At 34.8% G+C, this 14,992-nt stretch overlaps 1 protein-coding gene across 1 annotated transcript; it reads left to right on the forward strand.

Annotated features, from left to right (window-relative positions):
- The first annotated feature begins 3,780 nt into the window (after positions 1 to 3,780).
- Positions 3,781 to 6,068, forward strand: LOC120214227 (S-adenosylmethionine synthase 1-like). Its single transcript, XM_039212180.1, is given in 3 exon segments — positions 3,781 to 3,889; positions 4,631 to 5,206; positions 5,209 to 6,068. Coding segments are annotated over 2 exon segments (1,170 nt in total). The 5' UTR covers positions 3,781 to 3,889; positions 4,631 to 4,632; the 3' UTR covers positions 5,805 to 6,068.
- The last annotated feature ends 8,924 nt before the right edge of the window (positions 6,069 to 14,992 follow it).

A 14,992-nucleotide genomic window follows, 5' to 3' on the forward strand; every position in this document is an offset into this window, starting at 1 on the left:
TATTTATTTATTCTCATTTTTAATCTAATATATATTTAATTTGTTTATACTCCTTTTATTTGCAAAATTTAAAAATAATTTAATAATCAATTTTTTGGAAAAAAAAGTATGAGAAAAATTTTGCCCCATCCACAGTCTCTCTTAGGGCCAAACTTCATAATTTACAAACAACCATTAATACTGGTATAGTTTGCTTGTAATGTAAGCATACATCGTGCACATACGCAACAAAAAATATCGTTTATAAATACATTTAGTCATTGTCTGTACCGTGCACATACTGCAAAAGCTTTTTCCTTATCAGTTTCTTTTTGATATCCAACTCCTTCCTTCCATCGGAAGTCTCCGATGGCACTAATGATGCCCGATTCAGACTGCCTGACCCAGGAGAAGGTCGTGATTTGGAGATGGTCATAGACAAACAAGAGGAATCCCCTCCATCTTATGCATCGATTCTCACTGGGAATCCAACTGGTAAAAATGGCCACAATGGTAGTTAGATGGAAGAGTTCAAGGAACTTGATCTGTTAGACGAAGACATCACAACTGACACTCGGTTCGGCATTCCTTCCATACAATTTTATGAGCGAGCCTACAAACTAATGGAAGCACCATGTCTAAAAAAGTTGTTTTGAAGCTCTTGAGTCGTAACTGTAACTCCCTCAGACCGATGCGGGTAACCCGATCCGATCTGGAGTGTCACATTAGGGCCATCGGAGCGACCCACTGTAAAAATAGCGGAAAATTTAAAACTTTTTATCAAAACATGTAAATTCATAAAATCATTAATCGGTATGTAAAATTAAAACAAATTTTTAGACTCACATACAAAACAAAATACAATTACATGCCCCCTAATCACATATACCATACTCTGCAAGCAGCACCGAAGAACTCCCTTACTGAAGTCGATAGCTGCACTGTACAATTCTTTTAGCCTGAAAAGATGAGTAATAGAGTGAGCTTTGGAAAGCTCAGTAATACAGAACTACCAGATGATGCTGAAGAACGTGCAGATACAGATAAACATATATTTTCTTATTGGTTTCGAACACCTATGGATTTTCATGCAGAGCGGAGATCCTACTGATATTTCAGATGGTAACGGACAATGAGCTTTCAGTTCAGATAAATACTTCTGATGAATAAGTTCAGGAGATCAGAATAGGTTATCTAGTGTGTTCCCGTAAAACCAGTAAAAATATACATATTTTTATTTTAAAACATATATATATACACCCCCATCCTTTCACAATCTGTTTGTGTAGGTTCTCCAGAACCATACACCCCGCACAACCAGTGAGGCCCTGAGCACACAGCCGAGAAGCATGCAAATAATCTTCCTCCAACAATAAACCACCCAGATAAAACATTTCTCTGTCGGTAAACGGAGATATCAGAAATCAAAACAGAATTCAGATCAGATATCATAACAGAATCCAGATCAGAAATCAGAACAGAATTCAGGTAATGTATCAGAACAGAATTCAAGTCGGAAATCAGATAAAATATTTATATGATTAGGGAACACACCAGAGTTTACAGATATTATTCAGAGGTACTGAATAATCTTAACACCTATGATTATTTGGATTCCTTAATTAATCCAAGACATTTACTTAGTTTAGGCCCCATGGACAATTTTTGTCATCCTACAACATAAGGGTATTTTCGTAATTTTACCATACCAGAGTATTCTCATATTTTTCCCTCCAAGTACCTTTAACATTTAACCCTTGATGATATAAAATATAATTTATAAATCCAGAGCTGATTTCTTTATCACCAATCACAAACTTGTAATTTAATTCTAACAATCCCCCAATCTCTTATATTAGTTATTTGATCCTTATTCAGTTACAGAATTTCTACCACATTCATATCAAGTGTATAAATTATTCAACTCCACAAAAGTGATCAACATTATCTTATTCGTGCATTTACCAATATCAACATATTTCATAAAGCATAAAGAGGTAGTAAAGTATTACCTCGATTTTTATGCCATACTGATCGACCATTAAATTCCATTCGAACGCCCTCGATCTTGAAATCATCTTCCAATATATCCTCGGATCCATATCAACAAAAATTATATCAGAAACGGAACTTAATTGAGATAAACAGTTCAAATCGGATGATAAATTAGTTAAAACCAACTTACCGATTTGGAATTTGGTGAAACAGACTTCAGATTCGGATTCAAGGCGTCGAAAGCATAAAATATGACCTTTCAAAAATTTGGAATTTTCGGTCAAAATAAAAGTCAACAGGTTTGACTGGCAATTTTGAGGCCTTCGGGTCTGAATTTTGAAAAATGGACTGCGGAATCGGATTTGGAACGTCGAAAAATGTCAGGATAGGTATACTCGATCAAAGTCAAAGGTAAACGGGTCGGACAAAGTTTTGGTCAACTGTGGTCAACACCGGTCAACGGTAAACGGGTCGGGTCGGGTTGAAATCGGTCAAATGGGTTCAAAACCGGTCAAACCGATCATTTGGACCATCCCCACGCACAGTGGTAGCACGTAGCGCGTGGGGGCGCGTGGGACCTATTCCGATAGCCTAAAAATCACGGAAAAATTCTTTAAAATTATTTTAAGCGATTTCGAGGCACTTACAAAGCTTGGTTCACAATTTTGAACGGCGGAGTGCTCGATTTCAACGAATCGGAAACTTTGACGGCTTTACCTCCTCACGCGCCGCCGTCGACAGAGACCAAGGATGACACCGGCAGACTCGGAACGATGCAAGAAACACGATGGTGTGGGAGATGTCGTAAACGGATTATCGGATCGTCGTGAATCGATGAAAAAGCAATTGAAATCGAGTTATTACCGAAGATACTTCCGACTGAAATTAATGACGAACGACGACGATTCACGATGAAAGGTTTGAGGGGTTTTGTTCCTCAGTTGATAACGAACACGATGGTGGTTTCGGTTCGTTGAGCGGAGGTCGAACGGCGAATAAATCGGAGTTGAAATTTAGTGAGGGAGAAGAGAAAAATTAGAAATATGCAGAAAAACACAAGGCAATGGGTGTGTTATAATTCATCCCAAAAGAAAAATGGGTAAACTATGAGTTTAGCCATTGAATTTCTTGTACTTCTTAGAACGATCTGTCAACTTTGAAATTTTATAATTTAATCCTCCGTTTCTTTCAAAATACCAATTAAATCCAATACTTTATAATTTCTTAAATTTAGCCCCTAAATTGGGGTGTTACAGTAACATTGGAATCCATGCTCTCACAAATAAAGCCCTTGCTCTTTGGAAGCTATCTTAACCTTTCACGCATATGGACTTGGAAAATAGATACTTCATCGTTAGATTTCAAAACAAGAGTGACTACGAGAAAGTCCTCGCAGAGGGACTGTGGATTATCTATGGTCAGTATCTGACCGTAAAGCCTTGGACAAGAAAATTCAGCACTTCCTGGGTGTACCCCACCACATCTTGGCATGGATTCGTTGGTCAGGTTTGCTTGAATTTATGTTTAATAGGAAAATTTTAACTAGTATAGGTATGCTTGAATTTAGGATTCGTAAAGCCTTAATCCCAGAACGCATTACCCACTTCATCTGATCTGGATTTTCCTCATCAAAAACATTGTCATAATTTCAACAGTTGAAAATGTCTCAGAAACTGTGATGAGAAGCAGGAGAGTATATCTTACGAGGCAATAAATTAATTTTTTTGGAAAGATTATGACGCGATAAATAAATAAATAATAAAGCATAAAACAGAGCCAACCCAAGCAGCGAAGTGAGCGGAGAATAAGAGCGAATCAAACGACTGGTTATTCGGCTCTATAAATACAATCTCATTTTCCCTACATTCCATTTCCTCTTCCACCTCATTTTCTCTTCTTTCACTTCTCATACAAGGTACTCTACATTTTCTTTTCTTTCTTTTTTATTCCTTTTTTTTTCTAAATTCACGCTGATTATTTTCTATTTGAATCTCTTCTACATTTTGATTGTAGATTTGTTATCCATATTGTTTTTGCAATCGGATTTGCGTTATGTTTAAAGTTAAACGACTTAATATATGAATGTTGTAGATTTGGAATGCTTTTTGTATTATGTTTGTAGTTCGATCAATTAATTGATTTCCAATTCTTAGGTGATATGATTCTTTGACCTTTGGTTTTTCCGCGAAAAGTACGATCTGAATGCAGAAGCAAATTGTTTGTTTGTGAATTTTTTATTGTGATGGATAAAATTGCATGATTTAAATTTATTTAAATTACACTAACTTTTAATTGGTTAGATGTGAATTTGGACATTTAACGATTTCATCACTGAATTGCTATTTTTTTATAATTGGAAATTATTTCTGTTTAAATCTAATTAAAGTACAAAAATATGAATTTATGTGTGTATTTTTTTTTCTTTTAGAAACTTAACGAAGCAAAAAGCAAGTATAACCACAATGAATAGAGCATTATCATGTCAAGTGTAGATATGAATTTTTTTTCATCTCTCTATAATAGTCCTATACATATGTGGATAAAATTTCTTTTAGAGATTATTACTATGTCTTTGTGTAGCATCACTTTTGTTGTTTGTGAACTTGATTTTTCATCGCAGTGAAGTCAATCTAATGCATTATGATGTGAAATGCAGATATGGATACCTTCTTATTTACTTCCGAATCAGTCAATGAAGGTCACCCCGACAAGATCTGTGACCAGGTTTCAGATGCTATCCTTGATGCCTGCCTGGAACAAGACCCAGAAAGCAAAGTGGCTTGTGAGACTTGCACCAAGACGAACATGGTTATGGTCTTCGGTGAGATCACGACCAAGGCCAAAATTAACTATGAGAAAATTGTTCGGGATACTTGCAGAGGTATAGGGTTCACATCAGCTGATGTTGGCCTTGATGCTGACAACTGCAAAGTTCTAGTTAACATTGAGCAACAAAGCCCTGATATTGCTCAAGGAGTACATGGCCACCTGTCCAAGAAACCTGAGGAAATTGGGGCTGGTGACCAGGGTCACATGTTTGGTTATGCGACGGATGAAACCCCTGAGTTAATGCCTCTAACCCATGTGCTTGCAACTAAGCTTGGAGCCAGGCTCACTGAAGTGAGAAAGAACAAGACATGTCCATGGTTGAGGCCTGATGGTAAGACCCAAGTGACTGTTGCGTATAGAAATGATGGTGGAGCCATGGTCCCCATTCGTGTTCATACTGTTCTTATTCAACCCAACATGATGAGACCGTCACCAATGAGAAGATTGCAGCTGACTTGAAGGAGCATGTCATTAAGCCAGTTATTCCAGCAAAGTATCTAGATGAGAAAACCATTTTCCACCTCAACCCATCCGGTAGGTTTGTCATCGGTGGACCACATGGGGATGCAGGACTTACTGGCCGAAAGATTATCATTGATACGTATGGAGGCTGGGGTGCACACGGTGGTGGTGCTTTCTCTGGGAAGGATCCCACCAAGGTGGATCGCAGTGGTGCATACATTGTGAGACAAGCAGCAAAGAGCGTGGTGGCCTCAGGCCTTGCACGTCGCTGCATCGTTCAAGTATCCTATGCAATCGGAGTTCCAGAGCCCTTGTCGGTTTTCGTAGACTCATACAAGACAGGCAAGATCCCTGACAAGGATATATTGGCATTGATTAAGGAAGCTTTCGACTTCAGGCCGGGAATGATCTCTATAAATCTTGACTTGAAGAAAGGAGGAAACTTTAGGTACCAAAAGACTGCTGCTTATGGTCATTTCGGCCGTGATGATCCTGATTTCACTTGGGAGATCGTTAAGCCTCTTAAGCCAAAGGCCTGAGTTACCACCGTAGCCATAATGTCATCGGGGTAGATATCTGTCAATTTGTTCCATTCTACATTCTTTACTTTGGATTTCCTTTTCAGGGCATGATTGGTTTCATCAACCATTTCTCTGGTTTGCCATGGATTTTTTAATTTTATTTTTATTGTTTAATCATTCAATTCAATTTGCTTTTTCTATTATTCAAATATTGTTGAGGTACAAATGCTGTCGTTAGCTCTACCTCCTGGGTAATGGATGAGTTGAAATTCTTTTGTATTTCGAAATATTAGTGCAATGCAATTACAGCTTATCTATATTTATATTGGCTTTTAATTCAACTTCGACGTGTACATCTAGTATAACCTATTAACATTGATCTTAAATTTCGATTTTAAGTAATTATGTTTGTAGATGTATTGCACTCATTATCAATTAATTAAAAAATTCTAGATAAATATTTTCTTGAAATAAAAAATATGCATTTAATATATATAACGTTTGTACGTCAGATGGATCAAAGTTTTTAAAGGTCGGTTATGCATCTAAGCATATAACAAAATTCTAAACTGAGAATTTTTTAAGATTTTCTTTTTTATATTTTGACGAATCTTTTTAAATTTATTAATTTTTATTTTTATTACACAAAAATATTTGATTAGATCATATTATTTTTCTTAACGATATATAATGATAATATATGAATAAATAAATAAATAAAATACACACTTTGACTAAATTGAGAGTTAGATTAAAACATGTCGAGAAAATAAGTATAAAAAAAGAAATAACGAAATAAAATTATGGTAGTGTACGTGAAAATTCAATAATGAGAATGCTCAAGAACAACAAAGGGGATTTTAGAAGATAGCATCGTTTTTCAAAAGTTGGAGACGTTAAACATTTTCTATTGTGTCCCAAAGTCATATTTTTGTCTTATATTAAGTTGTACCACAACAGAATCACTCTAAACACAAAGAATCTTACTACAAGCACCACACTTGAAATGGACATAAACAATTTCAAAAAAATTATTGAAATTACCTCTAATCTACTTTTATCCTTAAATTTTATATTTCTCATAGTAACTATCCATTTCCAAAATTTACACATTTTTCAAATCATTTTTCCACTTCGTCACAAATATTTTACATCAAATAACTTATATGTGTAATAGTTAAACTCGACACGAACTTGGATACCTCTTTTTCCATACTTGTTTATCAATATGATTGTTAAAACTCCTGATAAATCTTGTTACTCTCAGACTAAGTGGAGAACAAGCTACAAGATTCTTCGTCTTGATTGATCATTCGTTAGCACACACTCGAAAGTATAACACTTCTAAATTTGACATCGATTCATGACTCAACAGATCAATTATCACATTTGCCTTACTCAAATGATAATTTATAACATAATCATATTCTTCAGTAGCTTAACTCACGTGCGTTATCTCAAGTTCTATTCTTTTTGAGTAAGTAAATACTTGAGGCTCTTGTGCTCAATGAAGATGTAGCATTTCTTTGCAATAAGATGATATCTTCAAATATTAAAGGCAAACACCATCGTTGTAAACTCTAAGACATGAGTGAGATAGTTATGCTCATGCAGTTTAAGCTGACGAGACACATAAGCAAATACCCTTCCCTTATGTATCAAAATACACCTGAAATCATTCAATGAAACAATAATACTATATAATCTTTATCATACTCCAAATGAATTAACAATGAGTCCTATGTCAAAATTACCTTACACTGATTGAACCACTATTGAAGCTTTTTATTTCACATGAAATGAACTCCTTTCTGAAATAACTTAGTCATAAGAGAAACAATCATCGAGAAATCTTTGACAAATTGACATAATATCTTACAAGTCTAAGGAAACTATAAACCTTGGATACACTATGTAATAGTTCCCACTTAATCACTACCTGAATCTTTTGCGGGTTAACCTAAATATCGTAATGCAACAGTATGACCTAAGAATGATACCTCGGACAACTAAAACTCGTACTTGTCAAGGTTGGCATACAACTATCACTCTCGAAGTGCCTGAAGCACAATACGAAGATATCAATCATGATCTCCCTTTGACTACGAATACACAAGGATATCATCCATAGACGCTCATATAAATTACTTGATATAAGGGTGAAAACCCTATTCATCAAATCCATAAACTCTATCGGCGTTTTTGGTGAGCTTGAACGACATATAAAGAAATCATATTGACCATACCTAGTCCTAAAGGTCATCTTTGTAATGTCAATATCCTTAACCTTCAACTGATAATATCATGATCTCAAATCTATGTTAGTGAACACTTAGGCTCTCCTAAGCTAGTTAAACAAATTATCAATCCTTGAAAGTGGATATCATTTCTTCAAGGTTAACTTATTCAACTGATGGTAATCAATGCACAACCTCATTGATTCTTCTTTCTTATTAACAATATTTATTCTCCCTAAGAAGATATACTAGGATAAATGAATCTCTTCTTAAGAAAATCCTAGATATGAGCCTTAAGCTCATTTAACTTTGTCATTATCATGTGATAGAGAGAAATGGATACCAGAGCTGACCCTGATATAACCTCAATATTAAACTCTAACTCTCGATCTTACTATAATTCGAGGAAATCCCTCTTGACACAAATTTTATAGGAGCATTGGTCTTTAAGTTTGCGGCAACTTTAATTCATACGTAAGCCAAATATTCATTTAAGAACAACTTTTAAGTCTTCAACAACTTCAATATTTTACATAATATTCATGGAAGTATCGTTTGACCGATCGGGCATATAACACCCATCTCCCGTATACCTTTTCGTACACGAGATACAGATGTCACATCACTTTTAAAACATTTCCTCATTTGAAAACCCGTAAAATTTTGTTTCCAGATTTCTTAAAACATAACATTTGTTTTATGTACAACAAAACATTAATTGGAATATGTTACGATATTATACTTAAATACAATTCAGAGCATTTTTCGTACTTTCATTACATGCAAACTAAGTTTTTTAAAATAACCCGGATTGTCTTATTATTACTGAACGAGTCAACCTTAACTGATGATAGCTGCTGCTACTGCTGCACTCCTTACTCGGCTAATCTCCACCTTCACCTACGTGTGAAATCAACACACGTTAAATATTTACTTAGTTAGACATAATATTGTAATGAAACATTAATGTATACAAAAATATATCATGATTATTTGGTTTCGAACTAATTCATATCATCCATAAGGATTAGATAAGTCTCTATTATATAAACCAAATTTCTTTCATACTATAATCATAAACATTCTTAGTATGTCCAACATACCTTTCTTTCTGTACATTTTTCTTATTATTCTTTAGTAATCATTCATTATTTTCATTTATGGAATCCTTCCATGCCTTTAATACACAGTTATGCATTTCATTTATGGCATCCTTTCATGCCTTTAATGCACCATTATGCATTTCATTTATGGCATCCTTTCATGCCTTTAATGCACCGTTATGCATTTTATTTATGACATCCTTTCATGCCTTTAATGCACCTTTATGCATTTCGTTTATTGCATCCTTTCATGCCTTTAATGCACCGTTATGCATTTAATTTATGTAATGAAAACATATTTGTTGAGTTAATCGATCAGCAAAAATAGCCAAGAGTGAATTGGCAATTAAAATTTTAGTGGAAGCTTTGACAGAAAATAAAATATTTGCACAACGATTTAGAGTGGTTCGACTTTCTTAACCAAAGTCTACGTCCACTACCTTTGCTATCCACACTAAGGAATTTCCACAAATTCACTAATTTGTCTTTCTTTTGAGGACAAAGAGTAACCTTACAACTACCTAAAGAATTATACCCCAAATTCTTGAGACACTCTCTTCTCAAAGAGAAAATCACAAACTTATAGAAAAACCTCTCAAGGTAAAATGTTTGCACAATTCTAGAACAAAGAAAGAACAATAAAAAATGAATACAATTGAGCACAAATGGTGTTCTTGAAAGAAAAATGAATATTGAATAGATGTTGGCTTGAATTGTTGAAACTTGATGTTTAAGGCTTTCTTTCTTGTTTGTTTTCTCAATTCTTCAATTCTTAATCACCAATGGCTTCAAGACTTGTTTAAATACTCTTGGATCAATTCTAGACATTGGGGATGATCATGGAGTCAATAGAGCCGTTGTAGTGTGTTACCCACTTGAAAGGTCTGCTGGGAGCATATGGGTATCGATACTCTTTCATAGGGGTATCAGTACTACATGTATAAAATTCAAATATTTCGACCATTGCAAACCAACGGTGTCGATATTGGTCAGGGGGTATCGATACTACTTTTTAGTGTAGTATCGATACCGGTCATGGTATCAGTACCCAATTTGCATTATGTTATTTCTCGGAGCAAAAAAAAAGTGGTAGTATCGGTACCATTAACCATGGTATTGGTACTACTATGTATTATGGTATCGATACTGTGTAGGGTATCGATACCTGTTTTAGCTTCAATGTTTGGGGTATCGATACTATTGAGGCAGTATCGTACTACCCTTATGAAATCTTAATTTTGACTCGATTGTGGTTCGAAATACTTTGAAAATTGTTTCAAATATATTTAAAGTATAAATCACAAATTTTCATTTAGTAATGGAAAAATTGATATTTGAAAATTTGAGAAATATTTAAAATATTCGAATAATTGAATCGAATATAATATGTTAAATCAAATATAAAATTTTAAAATTACTTAACACTTTATTTGTTATATCAAAATATCAAAATGTTTTCAACAATATTGAATACCATAAAACATTAAATTAAAACGTTCTAATTTGAATCATTGTGAATCTTCTTCATCTCAAATAAATACAATAAATGTATTCACCTCATAATCCTCGCTAATAAGATGTAATGATGTCGGCTACTCATATAACCCCCTAAGACCGATGCGGGTAACTCGATCCGAAATGGAGTGTCACATTAGGGCCACAAGACGACCCACTGTAAAAATCTCAGAAAATTTAAAACTTTTATTAAAATATATAACTCATAAAATGATTTATCAGTATGCAGAAACAAAAAGATTTTCAGACTCATATATAAAAAAATACAATTACATGCCCCTAATCACATGTATCATACTCTACAAGCAACGCAGAAGAACTCCCTTATTGATATTGATAGTTGCACTGATACAATTCTTTTAACCTGCAATGGTGAGTAATAGAGTGAGCTTTGGAAAGCTCAGTAACACAGAACTACCAGGTGATGTTACATGACATGCAGATAAATGGAAAGCCATATAATTTCCTTATTAAATCAGACATATACGGTTTTCAGAATAATCTGGGGTTCCACTAGTACTTCATCAAGTAGAAGCTATGAAGATATTAGGTCATAGGAAGCATTAATAGAATGACATTTTTAGGAGATTGAATAGGATGTCTAGTGTGTTCCAATCAAAACCAGTGAAAAGATATAAATCTTTTAAAACCATAGTTGAACCCCCAACCAAACTCCATTATGCAGTTCCCCAGAACTGCATCCGTACGGCTTACCCTAAGCACATAGAAAAATAAAGCCAACCTAAGGTTATTCCTTGGGGCCTATGGGCCTACCCAAGGGTATCCTTAGGTCCGTAGGGTTACCCTAAGCACACAGCAAAGGGAACCAACCTAAGGATATGCCTTGGGGCCTATAGGCCAACCCAAGGGTATCCTTAGGTCCGTAAGGTTTTACCAGCTGGATCAGAGCAGTGCCTTCATACTTCAGAATCCTATCCATATAAAAATTTAGTAGAAATCAGTTTAGCCGTAAATCGTAATGCTTGGATCGTGATCCAGTAATATGTCATAACTGTGATAATGAAATAAATCATATAACCAATTTCCACATGTACACCATAAAAAGTCAAATGATTAATCCGAGGGAGTGCCTTGGGGCCTGAGAGCCTACTCAAGGATCCCCTTAGGTCTGTAAGAAATTTCCAGTTTGATCAGAGCTGTACCTCCAGTCTACCCATATAATATCCCAATAAAAAAGTTTGAGTATAACCAGTGAATCATAAAGCCAAAGTTCATAAAGCAAAAGGTTTCATGATTCCATAAATTAGGAAAAGTTCATATTTTTTGATGCAAACCATAATCAGAAATTATATACCATGTAGCCATGGTTCACAAACCAGTAAATAAATACTTTTGTTAAAACTTATTTTTAAAACATATAAAAACCGTCATGTAGTACATATGGAACACACTAGATAATCCAAGTATTTTTCAGAGGCATTTTGTAGATATCAGAATGGATAACATGAAACTTGTGTAATTTGATCGGATTCCAGGAACAAGGTCCTATTGAAGAGAATCAATTACTAACTGATCTAATCAAACATTTAAGGTTGATACTTTAGAATCCCACTATGTTTTCATGTGCATCAGGAAAGTGTTTAGTAATTATCGAATGATAAGAGCTAATAAAGGAGAAACAGAGATTCAGAACATTTACCCTTTATATTAATCGATTGATTACCGTACAACTCCTAGAACTGATGCCTTTCGACCGGTCAATTCATTGCCCTTCCTGAGTATTCACTTTTTAATACTAACAATTCTTGTCCATAAATCATCTTCAGAATCATCGCTAAATATACCTTAAGGAATTGAACAAATATCTCAATAATCTTTACTTCCTTTCCATATTATAACAATATCAAGAATTGTCAATGTATTTGATTCTTGGTTCATAACCCATAGGGACCGTACATCATACAAGTTCATTGGTGTTCCCAGACTCTTCCAATCATTTACTAAATTCTCCGTCATTAATGTTACTTAATTCATTTAGTAGTCAAGTCTATCCGGGTTACTCCAGAGTTTTCCAGAGTAATTTGGACGTTTTTGAATTTCGGATACATATTGTACTTCTATTCAGTTCAATTTGGTCTTCGTGGTTGATTTGTCTAACGAATATTCACTTCTTAATACCGAAATGCAATCTAGAGTTGAGTTGAGCTGAATACTTCCAAAATTATCATAGAGCCAAACTGAAGAAGACGAACACACATTCAAGTGATATCAATGTCATTCAGGTACTGACATATCCTTAGGGTTGATCGACTCACTTAAGTTGTGTTCCATAACTTTTAAGGCTAGTACAACACACATGTTTATTTGGATTCCTTAATTAATCCAAGACATTTACTTATTCTTGGACATAAGGTTATTTTGGTCATTTCGGTGCTTAATGTTGTTCCTATCATTTCATAGATTGAGAATATCAATCTTCCTGACTTGATGAAATTTATGGGTCATTTGCATTCTAGGGGTATTTTGGTCATTTTACAAATATAGGGTATTTCAATCATTTCTTTACATCGATCTTATTATTTAATTCAAACTCATCATCTATTTCAGTCTTTTTGAACAATTCTATCAAAAGAGCACCATCGATAATTTATTCTTTAGGTATTTACTCATAACTCGGAGATTTACGGATTATCAGAATTTTTGTATAAACACGTGAACTTAATGATAAAACTAGTAATTCATCGATTTAGGCATGCTTCTTGAGTATTTTTCCATTCAGGGTTAATTCGGATACTTTTCCCTCTCAAGGGTAATTTCATAATTTCTTAACCGTATAATTTCGGTATTAAAACTCTTAACAAGAGTAATTATAATTTAAAGATTCTAGGTTAATCGCTTTTCTGGATAACCTTAAACTTTAAATTATTCCTTATCAAACTTCTAATATCTTGTATAAGCCATCTGGGTTTAGAAATCGATTATCCAGATTTCCTAAGCAAAACTAGTATTTTCTATACATATCATTAGTTTCATCAAATCAATATGTCTTTACAAACTTCTTATCCAACTTCCAAGGTCAAATCTTGTATTTTTACAATATAAGGGTATTTTCATAATTTATCACTTAAATTGTATTCGGTTCGAATCCATCTATAATCAAACAAACATAATAGACCAATCATATGCATCCGTGCATTTATCCATTATCAATATTTTCTATAAAGCAAAAGAGGTAGTAATGTATTACCTCGATTTTCATACCATACTGATCGACCCTTTAAATTCCCTTCGAACGCCCTCGATCTTTAATTCAACTTCCAATAATTCCTCAAATACATAACAATAGAAATTTCATCAAAAACAGAGTTTAATTCTGAAAACGATCAAATCTGATGATAAATCAATGAAAAACATCTTACGGTTCAATTTGGTGAAACGAACTTCGGAATTGGACTCAGGACGTCGAAAAACATAAAATATGACTTTTCAAAAATTTACTTTTTGGTCAAAGAAACGGGGTTTGACTGACAATTTCGAGGCTTTCGGTTCGATTTGGAAAACAATTTTTATCAAGGTCAACGGTTTGACTCGGTCAAAGTCAACAGTCAACAGGTTGACTCAGTCAAAGCCAGTGAGTTGACTCAGTTGAGTTAACTCAGCGCGGGTTGACTCAGTTGCCTTAGGGGATCGGCTCGGTGGTTCTGCTCGGCGGCTCGACTCGGCTCAATCGGCTCCCCCATGCTGCCAGACAAAGCCCACTCACAAGGGATGCGCGTGGGGGTGAGGGTTCAAAAATTTCGTAAAACTTTCTAGAAATATTTTAAGGCATTTTGAGAAACTTACCAAACTCGGTTCACAATTTTGAACGTGGAGAGCTCGATTTTAACACGTTGGAAACTTTAACTTCCTCACCTCCCTCACACGTCTGTGACGACGGAGACGCGAAGGACACCGTGGACTTGGAAAGACACAAGGAACACGATGGTGCGGAGGTGTCGAAAACGGAGTAACGATTGACGATTAATCGATGATTTTCACGGCGGTGGTGTAAAAAAACTTCGAAACTTTGAATCAAAATTCATAGCTTTAGATAATGTTTCACGAAGAGAGGTTTATGGGGTTTTGTCACTGGTCGACAACGAACACGATGGTGGTTTTGGATCGTCGAACGGTAGTCGAACGGTGATGGTGAATAGGCGGAGCTCAAAGTAGTTGATCGGGGAGGGAAAAATTTGGAAACTGAGTACGAGAAAAGGGTTTATATTTTCAATATAAGAAAAATGGGTAAATTCAGGACTAGGTCCATGAATTTCTTGTACTTCCTAAAATGGTTTGCCAACTTTGCGATTTTACACTTTAATCCTCAATTTCTTCCAAAATACAACTTAAA

The sequence above is a fragment of the Hibiscus syriacus genome, unplaced genomic scaffold (assembly GCF_006381635.1).
Source record: "Hibiscus syriacus cultivar Baekdansim isolate YM2019G1 unplaced genomic scaffold, ASM638163v2 tig00110056_pilon, whole genome shotgun sequence".
NCBI lineage: Eukaryota > Viridiplantae > Streptophyta > Magnoliopsida > Malvales > Malvaceae > Hibiscus > Hibiscus syriacus.